The sequence below is a fragment of the Dryas octopetala genome, chromosome 7 (genome assembly GCF_963921425.1).
Source record: "Dryas octopetala chromosome 7, drDryOcto1.1, whole genome shotgun sequence".
Lineage (NCBI taxonomy): Eukaryota > Viridiplantae > Streptophyta > Magnoliopsida > Rosales > Rosaceae > Dryas > Dryas octopetala.
This window is the reverse complement of record NC_141372.1, coordinates 4,298,366-4,314,332: the sequence shown is the minus strand read 5'-3', so window position 1 is coordinate 4,314,332 and position 15,967 is coordinate 4,298,366. Positions and strand designations below refer to the sequence as shown.

Sequence of the window (15,967 nt, the reverse complement as noted above, 5' to 3'; positions counted from 1 at the left end):
ATAATTATGGAAACAACAAGGTTTCAACGGGAAAGTTATTAGAATTATACTCTTCAAGTGTATTTATATGTAGAAGCTCACATATCGATCGTGTTTTCAACGATCCGAACCGTTCAAATTTTAGTTCCCCACTTAAAGAGAATTCTTGCAAAAAATTAGCTTAATTGGAGATGTAAAAGTGACGTAACAGTGGTCGAATTAATGAACGATCATGATTTTTCTAATGATAATCGAATGGGTAGATGAATTCCGATTTAGCCGATTTTTTGTAAAGATGATCTTTGACTATGAAAATAGAAAATGAACGGTTCAGATTGTTGAATTAATGAATTGACGATCGTGATTTAATAACTTTAATTATAGTTGTATTATAAAAGTTGTATATACACATATACATTTATATTTTATTATAGTTATAATGTTGTATATAATTTTAAAAGTTTATTACTTTATTATTTATGGTATTACATAGTTTACACTATTACTATTTACTAACATTATAGTATTATATAATAACTTAATAAGCATATTAATAATTTATTAGAGTAAACAAACAAAAAATCTATTAAATATGTTATGATTTCCAAATTAAGCTTTGGGCGGGCCTAAACGGGCCGGGCTTCGGGCGGCCCATGGGCTTCAAGAGGATGGTCTAAGCCCAACCCAAGAGACTTTCAGGCCAAATCAAGCTCTGGGCCTAATGGGCCAGGCGGCTTCGAGCCTAATGGGCCACACGGGCCTTGGGATTTTTGGTGAGGCCTACCCCCGACCGACGGAGTAACTGACAATTGGGGTTTTACTGCGTTGTGATAGATGGCTTGCCACTTTGGGCCTTATGGTAGATTTGGGCTTTAAAGTCTGGACCTACATACAAGACACCTTAATCTATGAAATGAAGAAAATGAATCATAAATTGCTAAAAGAGAAGGAAAGAAGCACTAGTGGTGTGGCAATGAATGCAGATAATTAATTAACCACTTAATTAGTTTCCACTCCCGCCATGGCTTGGACCAGAAACCTTGATCCCTCCTAGAGTTTGAGAATTGGTGAAGCCATGATCCTTTCCTCTTGAGCTTGGACCTTCATTCTTCGTTGCTTCAATATGCAACCCATCAAACACACTCTCCACTTCTTTGTTTATGGAGCTCCATGAACTGCCCAAATTCAGAGGACGAGCTTCTGACATGTTGGTCATCAAAACCCAAGAGCTCATTACAAGGAGAAGAACAAGGAAGGAGCCGAGAGACTTGAAACTTTTGGCCATCTGGACTATAATTGTGAATGCTCTGATGATCAGAATATGAGACTAATTTGTTGTTGTTGGTGCAGATCAAAGTTTTGAATTGAAATATTTGATTTGGAAGATGGTGTAGATTACTAGGTTTGTGTGGTATATATAGTGGTGTGTATGGGTGTGCAACAAGGTGGGCATAACTAGGCATGCATGTGAGATTAAGATTCTTCATATTTGACCGGGGAGGAAAATAGAGGGAAAGTGCATCCATATATGGTTTGTTCAAATTAACACGAGGGTGGGCTTGAAATTGAGGACGTAATCGATGGACTCAGATGCGAAAAACCGAAGTTTAGACTAATTTTGCCATTTTAGAATTGGGAGAAAAGAAACGAAGGTGTGGAATTATTAAATTTGTATGACAGACACAAAAAGTGCTGTTACTAATTAAACTTTACTATTAATCTATCATTCTATCCCTCCCTCCTTTTTTTCTTTTGATTCTACCATCCATGACCTATTCACAATTTCACATGCCCCGCGTAATGGCCTACGTAAGATTGCAAAAAGCACAAGCACTATAAAGGTTAGAGATCCAAGCCCACAAATCAAGAATGTATGTGCTTCAGTTTGAACCTAGCTCGTGTGGTCTATCTCGGCCCAACCCAGTTCGCACAATTTAAAACTTTTTTTTTCCTTTTAATATAAATTCTTTTACATAATTGTAACATATTATAAATTTATAACTAATTATAAGTGTTATAAGAGCACGTAATTGATATACGAATTTCCAAGGGAAATGATAAAACCCATAATTGAGTGATCTAAAAATGTGGACCTAGCAACGGATCGGGTTTTTTCGGGTTCCGGTCAAACACGACACAACCGGTTAAGTTAACGGGTGAACATGACACGACCCGTGAGCCAATAGATGAAAAAAATGTCAACACGAACACGGCACGAAAAAATAATAGGTGAACACAACACGACTCGTTTCACATGTTAAAAAAAAAAATACATTTTTTCAACAAAAAATTTAAATTAAATATATTACATTACATAAGTAAATACATTTTAATACATAACGGGTTGTATATACAAATTTGTGTTTTTCTTTTGTTGGTATATACAGTAAGTGGTAAGTCGCCATAAGCCTAGTTTTCCAAATGAGCACATTGGTTCAATTGTTCAAATGAGCAGTCAAATAAGTCACAAACATGAATGTATCAAATGAAGTCTTGAAAATCTTGGTCCTAATGGAAAATTTTCATTTGAAAGGAATGACTTTCACTTTCCAACCGGGCCAACCAGATGACCAAATGCGAAATCAAATAAAAAAAAAGGAAATGGGAAAAGAAGAGAATGTGAGAAAATTAATTTCAAGGAAGGACCAAATTCATGCATGATTTCAGCACATTTAGCCATATACTCTTGGATTGTAGTGTTTCTATTTGGAAGGAAGCTTTTCGATCTGGTGCAGAGTTGAGTAAATTTTTGAAAATCTGATCACTACTCATTAATTGTTTAGTATTTAGAAAATAATTTTAAAGTTAAATCCTAACTTCTAAAATGACGAATTTATGCCGCAATGCAATTAATATTGTTGGAAGTGGTATTAAAAACTAAAAAAAAAGCATCAATCAATTTGAGTTTCAAACTTAAAACATGTCGTTTGATCATTGTTAATTGATACGAACTTCAAAAGTATAACGTGTCAATCGACCAGATCAAGGATTTTCCCAACTTCTCCACAAGTGTGGGAAGGGCTTTCTCATATTCTGAGAAATATTATGTCTATAAAAGCACTAACTTCTCCTAAATTAATTAATATTGTCGGAAGTGGTATAAAAAAACTAAAGAAAAGCACCAATTGATTTGAGCTTCAAACTTAAAACGTGTCGATTTATCACTATCAATCAATTTGAACTTCAAAAGTATAACTTGTTGATCGACCGTTCAAGGATCTTCCCAATTCTCCGCAAGTGTGGGAATGACTTTCTCATATTCCAAGAAAAATTATGTCTAGAAAAGCACCAACGTCTACTCAATTAATTAATAGTGTCGGAAGTGGTACAAAAAACTAAAGAAAAGCACCAATCAATTTGAGCTTCAAATTTAAAACGTGTCAGTTGATCACTGTCAATCAATCTGAACTTCAAAAATATAACGTGTCGATTGACCAGTTCAAGAATGTTTCCAACTTCCTTGCAAGTGTGGAAAAGCTTTCTCATATTTCGAGAAAGATTATGTCTAGAAAAACACCAAATTTTCCTCAATTGATTAATATTGTCAGAAGGTATAAAATACTAAAGAAAAGCACTAATCAATTTAAGCTTCAAACTTAAACGTGTTAGTTGATCACTGTTCTTCTTTTTGAACTTTAAAAGTATAACGTATCGATCGACTGGTTTAATGATCTTCCCAACTTCTTTGCAAATGTGAGAAAGACTCTCATATTTCGAAAAAGATTATGTCTAAAAAAGTATCAACTTCTCCTCAATTAATTCATATCGTGGGAAGTGTATAAAAAACTAAAGAAAAGCACCGATCAATTTAAGTTTCAAATTTGAAAGGAGTGGATTAATCATTGTCCATTGATCTGAACTTCAAAATTATAATGCGTCGATTGACCGTTTAGGGCTCTTCCCAACTTCTTCGCAAATGTGGAAAAGGCTCTGTTCCGAGAAATACTAGACACAGATGTTGCTATAGTGCGAACACCTATAAGGCTATAACATATTGACACAAATGTGACTCTGAAATGGACCTTTAAGGTGCTATGCTATGATTGAATTTCCACCGTTAGATAGTGATTGTACGTGGTCTCCATATAATCCATTGACAAAACGTATAAATGAGTAAATGACTAGAATTTGGTCTTCCTTTTGAAGTGATGCATGATGTTGTTGTTTGCATTCGAAGATGGAAATGTCATCCAACTATCCAAGTCTGTACCTGGCATAAATTCGGGGAGAAGAGAGCCAAAAAACAAGTTTAACGATGCAATACAGTCAAAAGTGCGAAGATGGCAGGCTGGCAGGCCTGTTTGGCCCTATCCAATACGTCCAAGAAAATGAGACTTGCAAATACGACAATTTGGCCCTCTCCGGTCCTGGGGAGTCACTCCCTTTGGATATAATCCATAAAGCACTCATCTCTGTGTCGCTCTTTGCAATTAACACCATTATTAAAACCAGACATTTAGTACAACTGGACAGTCTGGACCCTTAGGTTTTGTTAGCTTCTGTTTGGGTGTATTCCCCAAACGCATCCTTAGTCCCCAAACACGATTTTCAAGCAAACCCAATAGATAGATAGATCAATGAGAAAAGCAAACCGATGCTAATAGTAAAATTACGGTACATCATTCAGCAATAATTCCATTTCAATTTACACAAGAAGCTTACAAGTCAACAAGAAACCAGATTACAGATCCAATTACGAAAACACAAATTAGGAAGAAAATTAAAATCCCAAATCTAAAACATAAAATCCAAGAGAAATTAGGAAACATATATATATATATATATAAATTTAGCGGAATTATCATCCTCATCATCATCACCTGCCCCTGTTAGAGTAATTCATCTTCTCGTAAAACCGAATGGAGAGAAGTGAGAGTGACAGATTCACCTCGTCTTTTCCCCAACGCGCGTGCGGCTTCGAGCCGAGCGCCATCGGCTTGAGCGGAGCCCAAGCCGAAGCCGAAGAAGAGGAGGCGGAGGAGGACGAAGATTGGGGCTTTCTGAGAGGCCAGATATAGAGGGAGTGGAGACGGCGAAAGCCACCGAGAGCGAGGACCACAGATCTCAGCTGCTGGTTGCCGCAGCCGATGTTAGCCCAGTGCCTGGTGCAGATGAGCTCCCAGAGCCGCTCGTCCTGCGCCGTTTTATGCCACTGCTTGTTCACGCACGAAGCCATCCCCAGCGTTCGATCGTCCACATGCTTGAACACCTCGAATATCAAATTGTCATCCAGATTCGAGAACCCAGAACCCCCTTGAACTTGAACAACCTCCTCTTGCTCTTCCTCGTCTTCTTCAACCTTTATCTTCTTCTTCATTTTCTGATCAGCTGCGGCCTTCATCGTCGTACGATCGTCGCCGGAAGAGGCACGCTTCATCGATGAATAACAAGTGTGAGCTGAGAATCGAACACCCTTGTCTTCGCTTTTGATCACTCGCTCTCTACAAAAAGGAATTGGGAATCTGACTATCTGAGACAGACAGGGTGCCTGCCTTTTGGGTTTTAAAGTAAGCGTGTGGTTGGCGATGAGAAGGCAAAATTGGGAGAGGGGTTGATTGTAAATTGGTAAATAAGTATGAAAAAATAGGTAATAAGGAAGGAGGTGGGGGTGGTTATAGTCTTATAGACTTATGGGGGAAGGTGGGGGGCCCGTTTTCTTGCGTTTTCGAAGACGACAACAGCAGAAATGAATGCACTTTGTTTCTTCTGTGTCTTGATTTTGACTAATATGCCCTGCTGCACTCAAGCTTCTTGCCTCTTTTTCTTTGTTTACCAGCTTTATTTTTGTTTTGTTTACTTCGTTGTCTGCTTGCTTATATTCTTTTGTTTACTTTATTGTATTTTTTCATGAATGTTGTAAATTCATGTCCTTAAACTTAAGGTTTTTCTTAAATGCCAAAAGTAAAAATAGGTTAAAATGCGGTGATAAGTTGGCCATTTTTAATGAGCATTGATCATTTTTTTTTTTTAAGTTCAACCGTTTAGATTCTAAAATAATATAAAATGATACCAACACAAAAGTATAATTATTTGTAATCACATGGACCTTAATTTTGTGATTTACTGTTACAATGTGTAATTGTGTGATAGTTTCAATCACACTAGTAAAAATAAAGAAGCACGCCAATTGATCGACAAATAGAAGTGTCAAACAGGCCAGCATAGCACGAGCACAACATGGGCACTGCACAATTAAAATAACTACAACACGACAATGAACGAGTAAATGGGTCAAGCTTACATAAGATTTTAGTTTATTAGGTGTGGCACAACACGAGCACGAACATGATACGGACCAAGCACATCACGAACACGAAATGAGCCCGAATTAGGCACGACTCATTTAACATTTTTTTTTTTCATTTTTAAATAACTTTTCAACAAGGAAATTCAACTTTTTTAAGTAAAAAAATATTAATATTTAATTATAAGAAAAAAAATCTCATAAGTTTCGTTTTTTCATTCTAAATAATAAAAAATAAAAAAAAAAGATATGTGGGCTGACTTGTTAAAGCACGGAACGAACACAACATGAGTATGAATGGGCCGTGCCAGGTCTAGATCTTAACTATATGGAATAGCACGAGCACATCACAAAAGCATGAATTAGTCTTAGTTAAACGCCAACACAACTCGTTTGACACCTCTATCGATAAGGAGGTCGATCAATCAACAACATGGTCGATCGATTGAACTAGTAAAACACATATAGTGGCACAACAAATTTCCATTCATATTGAGACATAGATAATTTTTTGATGACTTTATAACATAGTCGGTTAACTTTTAAAAATAATAAATGGTCTTTTTAACAATCAATACATTAAATAAATTATTTTCTCTAAGACACCTTTAGAAATGAACTTAATGAAGATTCCCTTTTTTCTTTAAAAAAAATGACGATTCTCTTTTAAATTTATTATTCTTCTTACAAAGACTTGACATATTGGTCTTATTTGGTTATATTCCTTCCAAAAATGCTATTATGTTTGTTAATAGTGATAAGACACTAGAACAAGGGTTTTCTCAGACCAAAAAGAACAAGGGTTTTCAGGCTGGTTTATGTTGTTTTTAACTTAATTGGGAAAATATGATTAATATCTATTAATAGGACAAATTGTTATTGACCTTTTTATCACGAGTGATGTAATACCAAGAATTAATGGGACATTTTTGTATTATTAGCAATCGATTAGCATAGTTATTATGGCAAAAACATTTTTAATTATTATTATCATAATCATCATTATTAGTGTTTGGTATTATTTTCTAAAATATACAAAGAGCTACTGCAACTTGTCATTGGAATGTTCTTTCCATAAGTATAGAGTTAGAGGATCAAGAATCTAAGTATTTTTATATTTAGAGGACCTGACTTAAAATTAATTGATAAATGCATAATTAATATAAGTGCGTAAAATTTTATACATTTGATGCAATTTTGCAAAGATTTTGAATACCCAGTGTAAACATGAACGCACTCAAATATTATGCTTAAGTTGCGGAAAAGCTGAAGGAGCATTAGTAAAGAGGGAAGCCAATGCGTTTGGCACACACAATTTGTTCTGTTGTATTTGGTTGGACTTGGTCGAATGAGTAAAAAAGTCTTCTCGAAAAGGCAAAGAAAAGAACACAGGGAAAAAGGAAGAATGGGTTAAACAAAGATGAGTGGTTGGCACTAAACCACGTTCTCTTCTTCTTTTGAAGCTATCCGAATTGTTTGTTTTGTTTCAAATATTCCAAGCAATATATTGTTGAGAATCCCCAATGAAATTGACGTTTTTGGCACCACCCAACTTTCTTGCTCAAGATATATATCCGGTTTCTATTTTTTTTTTCTTTTTAAACAAAAATTCTAATTCAACTTGATAATCTCTATCTATCGAAGAAAGGTTCTACGATACTGTATAAACATATTTTATTATATGTAACATTTATTTTTGACGGAATTATGTTTCTATACTAGGGTATAAATTTTTAAACCATTAAATTTGTTTGCCATATGATACTTGTACTATGGACAAACTTCTCTATTGAATTTAGGGAGACTAGAGTCCAGTTCATTTTATGAGCTTTTTTTAGATTAAAACTGGTAGTGATTTAGGGTTTTTAATTAAGTCCTTTTATTTTTCTTTTTTAACGGCTTTATGTTAGGTTTTAACTTTGAGATTTTGGGCGGACGAGACCCACTCTACACCCTAAGAGGGGAAATACCCTTCAAATCGATGAATGACTTTATTATGAATTAAAAGAATTTTCTTATAAATTATTATGAATTAAAAATTTTTTTTATAAATTTTAAAACACCCCCCCGCCTTCATCTAAAATTTTTTTTTCTAAATAATCTAAGTCTAATTATTTCTTGAATTTATTATACTAATACACATTAACTATTTTTGGCTAAAAGATTAAATATAACAAATTTTTTACGTCATTTGTCATGATTATGTAAGTTTTGTATCGTTAACAGACCTAATTGTTACCATGGGCAACACATCTTCCTTTAGCACGTTTTTTCTTGTGGGTTTAGTCACTAAGATTCTATAAAGAAATGTTAAGGGCAATCGTGAATAAGTGATTTCTAATAATTTACCTCATTAAATATAACTAGCTTATGATGTCAAATGTCTCGATTGTGTAACTTGTGTATCATTAAGGGCCAGTTTGATATTACTGTAAGAAAAAACAACTGTGAAGTAAAACAGCTGTGAAGTAAAATTAGCTGTAAAGTAAAGCAGTTAAGTGTTTGGTAAACTATGTTTTCAAAAGTGTTGTGAGTGCAAAAAACAATATCAAAGTGTTTGGTAAATATTAATATAAAAATATTGTGACTGAGTATAATTACTAAAATGGACATGATGCTGAAAGTGCATTTCACTTATTTGTTTGGTAAAAATAATGTTTTTTTACTTGTTTTTGAAATTTTTTACTACAAATTTTTATTAGCATTAATTTTTCTAAGAACAACATTATTAAATAAATATGCCTATTATTTTTTTAGGTATATTATAATTTTAATCCTATAAATAAAATATCATAATTAATTATCATAATATAAATGTAACTAACAATCAAGGATTTAAATTTCGAAAATTTCGGCGAAATTTCGGCGAAATTTTCGATTTTTTGAGGTATGGAAATTTTAATCCTAAACCAACAAAATTTCGTTTCAATTTCGATGATTTCGCCGAAATTTCGAAAATTTCGTCGAAATTATCGAAATTTCGGCGAAATTTTCGACTGGGTGGATTTCTGGGTTTTGGGTGGCTGGATTTTGGGGAGGTTGGGTTTTGGGAGGAGCTGAAGCCGTGGAGGAAGAGAGGAGGGGCTGGTTTTGGTGGGTTTCGGCGGCAAGGGGCGGCGACAGAGGGCGAGAGGAGGGAGAAAGAGAGGAGAGAGAAAGAGATGAGAGTGGGCTAGTGGCCGGCGCCGGTGAGGGGATGGAGATGCCGAGAGAGAGAGAGAGAGAGAGAGAGAGAGAGAGAGAGAGAGATGAATGAGAGAGAGAGAGAGCACGAACAGGAGTCCTGGACTTATTGATGGAGGAAATGAGAGAAAGGAGAAGAACAGAAAAAATAAAGAGGAAAGAGAAGAAAAGAAAGAGAAAAGAGGGAGGTGAGAGAAGAGATAGAATGAGAGTTGGGTTGCGTGAATGATGAAATGAGGAAAGAGAACGAGAGTAGTGGGTTGCGTGAATGATGTAATGAGGAGAGAGAAATTAACATAAAAAATTTAATTTTGAGTTTTTAAAATTATGTTTATAAATTTACAAAAATATCCCTCGTTTCAAATGCTTATATCTCTTAAATTATAGCTTTGATGGATGCACAGTTTGCACCTACGTGTTCGTGTGTTCGAGACCTTTCCAACAAGCCACAAATCGAAGTTAAAAGCCTAATAATTCAAAAAGTAAAAAAAGGGGTCAAACTAATTCAAAACAAAAATTATAAAATTAACTCAAAATATTTTATTTCTCAAATAAATTTTTAAAATAAAACTTGAAAAAATACGGGGTCTCACAATCTATCCCTCTTATAAGAATTTCGTCCTTGAAATTCCCAAAAAAAGTAATAATTGAACAACTTCAAACAAGCACAACAACAATAATCCAAAGCTCTGAAAAGTTCTTTTCATTTATAAAAAACTAAAAATAAATTACACAACCTCTGAGTTGTTTGTTCAATCAAATTTATGTAATTATTAATTAGTGAAATATTTTTTTAACAGTATTTGTCTCCAGCGCACATTATATTTATCTTATATTACATGAAATCTATTATATAATTTGGTTTTTTCAATGTTTTTTATCAATGTAGTAGATAATATGTTAAATAAACATATGGTAAAGTTTCATTCAAAATTTTCGTATTTTGATAGCAATTTCCGTCGTTTCCGTCTAATTTCTGTCGAAATTTAAAAATTTTCGAAATTTCCGTCGAAATTTCCATCGAAATTTCCATCGAAATTTCCTCGAAACCCGAAATTTTATTCCTTGCTAACAATAGACATATTTTTTAATTTAAAATAAACAAATAAAAATCATAGAAATCAATGAGGGTATTATGGGTAAAATAAAATATTCATTGTTCCTGTGAGTCACTGTAGCTTTCAAAAGCACCTAGAAACCTGCTTTATGTTTTTGTTATGGGGAGTTGAGAATTGTGGGGAAAAACCGTTTTTTATTTTTTTACCAAACACCAAAACTGCTGTAGGTGATTGAGAATTGTCATCCACAATAGCTTTTAGGTCTTCCACCGCAATCTCAAACGGGGCCTAACAAACCTAACGATCACCAGAGGAGGCACAATTATCTTTAGCATGTTAGTACTTGTCGTTCACTAAAATTCTATAAAGAGATGCTAAGGACAAATTGCGAGTGAGTGATTTCCAATCATTTATTCCATTAAATATAACTAGCTTATGACATTATATGTCTCAGTTATGTAAATTATGTATCATCAATAGACCTAACCGTCACCAGGGACGACATAGCTACCTTTAGCACGCCAGTACTTGTGGATTAGGTTGCTAACAGTGGCGGATCTACAGTGGGATCAATGGGGTCACTTGACTCCATGAACTCAGAAAAGCTGGGCTTGATGAAAAATCTTGACCCCATGAAATCTTGGTTGCAGCCATGGCTGGCAGGGGCAAGATTGCAGAGCAGGGGCAAGAACCAGAACAGGGAAAAGAACCAGAGCCTATCGCCGTCGCCCGTCGCCCCTGCTCCCTCGCTGTCGCCGTCGCCCCTTGCTCCCTCGCCGTCACCGTCGCCCCTTGCTCCCTCACCGTCGCCCATGCTTCCTCGCTTCCGCCCCTGCTGGGTTTATCTTACCCCTATACCAGTGGATGTCTAGATCCGCCACTGGTTGCTAAGATACTATAAAGAAATGTTATGGACAATCGCAAGCGAGTGATTTCCAATCATTTATCCCATTAAATATACTAGCTTTTGATGTCATCTATCCCGATTGTGTAACTTATGTATCGTTAAAAGACTTAACCGTCACTAAAGATGATGCAATTATCTTTAGCACGTTAGTACTTGTGGATTAGGTTGCTAAAATTTATAAAGAAATGTGGAGAGCCAATTACGTGTAAGTGATTTCCAATCATTTATCTCATTAAAAACCCACATACATCTACAACTAGGAGTCACTTGCACATGTGAAAAATTCCCGGAAGCAATCTCACCTTCCATATTGTTATAAATTATTATAGTATAATTGAAACTAAAACAAATAATAATTCCTAAAGAAAAAAAATCAAACAAATAATTAGTGTTCTTTTTTTGTGGGTCGAAAATAGTTAGTGTTCAAAACTTTACTAGTTCAAAAGCTGCAATTATTGCATTCCAAAAACCACAACCTCTAAACTTTACAAGTTCTGCCACTTTAACCACTCCCACTGGCGCAAAATGTTTCAATAAATCAAGCAAACTGCTTCAAGTATTAATTTTGTGTCTTTACCATCTATCTTCCTTCCTATTAGTAATGCTACACTTACTACATTTTTATACCACAATTTCATATTATCTTATATGGCATTCATACATTGGACACTACAAATTAAAAAAAAAAAAACTTAAAAAAAAAAAAAACCTTCCAATAAAGTAATGACACATCAAATAATATAAAATTGTGGGACAACTAACATTATTGATCTTCCCATAAATGTTCGTTTTTAAGGATTTTTTTTTTCCCATCAGCTGCACAATCATTGGCACAATGGCCGCATAGCTGACCTTAACGGGCCCGGGGTGCAACTACCAAACCCAATTGGGAGCAACTGGATACACTGCCCAACCCAAATTCTTAAGCCCAGCGCCTCTAAGATTTACTATTATTTTCTTCCAAGTTTGAGAATAGAGAGGACAATTTTTTCCACAAATCAAACTCGTTAGTATTTTAAATGGTTAATGGCTGTAGCTTTTTTCCTTCATCATCAAGATCCAAATGACACTATATGCTAAGAACTGTTCTCTATTTATGTGTGTGTGTATATATATATATATATATATATATTATTTTTTTTTATATTAGGAGGTGAAAAGGAAATCTCAATGAAAAGATTCAAGTACTCTACCATTTAAGAGTTACAAGTCCACTCAAAGCGGTTAAGTAGTCGACATCACAATAACTTTCATAATTCATAAAGACATATGTATTATTAATAAGTTGAATAAAAGTATCAGAAAATATTAAAAAAAAGAAGACATATTGTCTCTTCATGAGCTGCAAAGACCAAAGTATAGTCAACATGTGAGATATTTATATGCTAAAATAAAAGTGTGAAGTGATAATTTTCATATAACATTCCCGGTATTCTTCACTTTTTTTTTTTTTAAATTTTCTAACAATTACAACCTCACTTTTGCCATCACATTTCTTGTTTCCCGGATACAACTTCCACTTCATGTCCCCCTCCTCTCATTTTGAGAGCAAAACGTAATTAAAACATGAACATATTAAAAGAAGAAAGTTGAAGTTTCATTCTTCAAGCACCTCTTTCGCATAAGAAACTGGAGGGGTACAATCTAAAAAAAAAGGATTCCACATAAAAGAGAACCGACCAATTTCCCTCTTGAGTAATGAGAAGTGGGCTAGTCCCAAAAATGCTCTTAAAACATGAACATATTAACACAATGCTTGCCTTCCCCAACGTGATATTATGAGAAGTTGAGAACAAAGAATAAGAAAACATATACTAAATACACTAATTGTGTTATCTCACTTCAGTAAATTACAATGCACTTCTGCACAAACAACTGTGAGATGTTTCTCATGAGCAAAGCAATGAATAACTTGCATTGTCAGAAAAGGTGGAAAAAAAACTCCTATGATGATGAGAATAAGCATGTTGGCTTGCTCAATTGGAGCCTTTTGGAGAAAAATATGCATTAAAATCTCCTATAATCCACCACAAACAAGGTCATGAGTCTCTAGTGGCCAGTCCCACCTTTACCAGGACCAGAATAAGCTTCAGCTTTGGTCAACCTCTTGAATATTGTAGGAGCAGGAGAAAGATTATTATGCATAATAGTGTGGCCAACTCCTCTCTTACTGGGACCAGAATATGCTTGAACTATCTTCAACCTGCTGCTACTGATTGAAATACTAGAAGACAGCTTATGATCATGCACAAGAGGCCTGGAACCACCTTCAACTTCCATAGCAGATGAGACCAGGATCATGAGCACAAAGATGAAGACAGAGATGCAGTTCATAGCAAGGACTATGATGCCATGCTGCTTCATTTTTATTTATATTCTGATATTTTTCTGCTTGTGATGCACTTTGAAATTAAGGCTGCAACACCTGTTTCTACATGTATATATAGGAGGGAAAAATAATAAATATGAAGAGTACTACTAGTCTCTTGGACTGTTGTGGAACATGATCTGTTTGTTTATTGTATTATCTTTCTCTCCCTCCAACCCAATCTAGTAACAACCCAAATCTAATTATTAATGGTTTGTAGAACCAAAACATGGGAAGCCATCTGCCATTGAATTGACTAATTAATTACTTCCCAAGTTTCTTTTTTGGGTGGTTGTACATGATTTCTTCTTTAACTATTGGAGCAATGTCCCACATCGGAAAACTAAGGCTTAACATATGTGCTTATAAGTCTTGGGCCTCTCCACCCATTGCCAATTAGTTTTGGGTTGGATGCTCTAATTCTATCATGGTATCAGAGCTTGGTTATTCGCGTGTAAGGCCCAACGGCCACACGTGCTCCCACGTCACCCAATACAATTTGTTCACGTGTAAGGCTCAAAAATATCGCCACACGTGCGGGGGCGTGTTGAGAGTAATGTGGAGCAATGTCCCACATCGGAAAACTAAGGCTTAACATATGTGCTTATAAGTCTTGGGCCTCTCCACCCATTGCCAATTGGTTTTGGGTTGGATGCTCTAATTCTATCATGGTATCAGAGCTTGGTTATTCGCGTGTAAGGCCCAACGGCCACACGTGCTCCCACGTCACCCAATACAATTTGTTCACGTGTAAGGCTCAAAAATATCGCCACACGTGCGGGGGCGTGTTGAGAGTAATGTGGAGCAATGTCCCACATCGGAAAACTAAGGCTTAACATATGTGCTTATAAGTCTTGGGCCTCTCCACCCATTGCCAATTGGTTTTGGGTTGGATGCTCTAATTCTATCATGGTATCAGAGCTTGGTTATTCGCGTGTAAGGCCCAACGGCCACACGTGCTCCCACGTCACCCAATACAATTTGTTCACGTGTAAGGCTCAAAAATATCGCCACACGTGCGGGGGCGTGTTGAGAGTAATGTGGAGGGGCGTGTTGAGAGTAATGTGGAGCAATTGGTTTTGGGTTGGATGCTCTAATTCTATCAATATGCAATAGGCATAGATTTTCAACCAACAAAAAATAATCAGACCAAAAAAAAAAAAAAAAAACCAACAAAAAAAAAAAGGCATCTTTTCAATTGACAAGATCGAATTAAAAAAAAAAAGGCATCTTAATTTTTCAATTTACAATATTCTAATCCACCACATTTTTAGAAATTTCTATTAGCTTCAGTACAACCTGCTTATTTCGAGCTCATAACTCTAGCAAAGTGGCAGAGTTTGAACTTTAATTTGAAGTTCATTCACTCTTAGTTTGGAAATTCTTCTGACCAACATCCCTCCCCAAAAAAAGAAAAGAAGAAGAAAGAAAGTGGCGTGAGGTATGCTTAAACTGGGGTCAATTCATTTCTATAACTAAATGAATGTAATCAATAATTGCCCAACTCAGAGGCTATAATTATTGCTAATAATATAATAAGAGCCACAAATTTTTGTCCAATTAGAGATTAAATTAACGTTTCATACGTGTATTTGGTTTGTCATTATTATATAGCATGTAAATTAACATGCATTCTGGGTTCACAATAAAATATGAATAAGGAATTTGATGAGATTTCAGATTTGTTTGGATGTTTACATCGAAAATCTCAGTTAATCATAATGGTATTAGTTATATAACTTATATCTGAGCCCGTGAATGATAAAAAATGTCAACGGGCATGTATGGGTTTGGTTTAGGCAAGCAGCAGCACACCATGAAATATATGGTAGCTTGTCCAACTGGGAAATGTCTTATATTCTTAGGCTGCCGGATGATGGCCCCTAGTCCTCAATTGCGGTGGCCGTCCTTGCTTGACATATTTATCACATACTAGACCATCGTGTTGGTTGTGTTGAGAATAAAATCTAATTCATAGCCTTGCATAATGATACATAAGATATTGGTTCGGTCACTCTACTCATCGTCATTTGGTTTTGAATTAAATTCTCTAACTTTTACATTTTATCAAAACAGATAATTCACATGTATTAACTCTTCGTCATATATGCTCTAACTTCTACCTCACCATTCAATATTGATGTACAATTAATGGAAGATAGAAGCTCGATTACGAGCCATATTTAATATGTTGATGTTTATAATATGCTATATTCCTATATTTGGCA

At 35.2% G+C, this 15,967-nt stretch overlaps 1 protein-coding gene across 1 annotated transcript; it reads right to left on the bottom strand.

The window, feature by feature from the left end:
• Positions 1 to 4,577: 4,577 nt before the first annotated feature.
• Positions 4,578 to 5,538, bottom strand: SLY1 (F-box family protein). The gene has a single exon (XM_086251728.1). The coding sequence runs from the start codon at positions 5,354 to 5,356 to the stop codon at positions 4,796 to 4,798; it is 561 nt and encodes a 186-aa protein (XP_086107854.1). The 5' UTR covers positions 5,357 to 5,538; the 3' UTR covers positions 4,578 to 4,795.
• Positions 5,539 to 15,967: the final 10,429 nt, after the last annotated feature.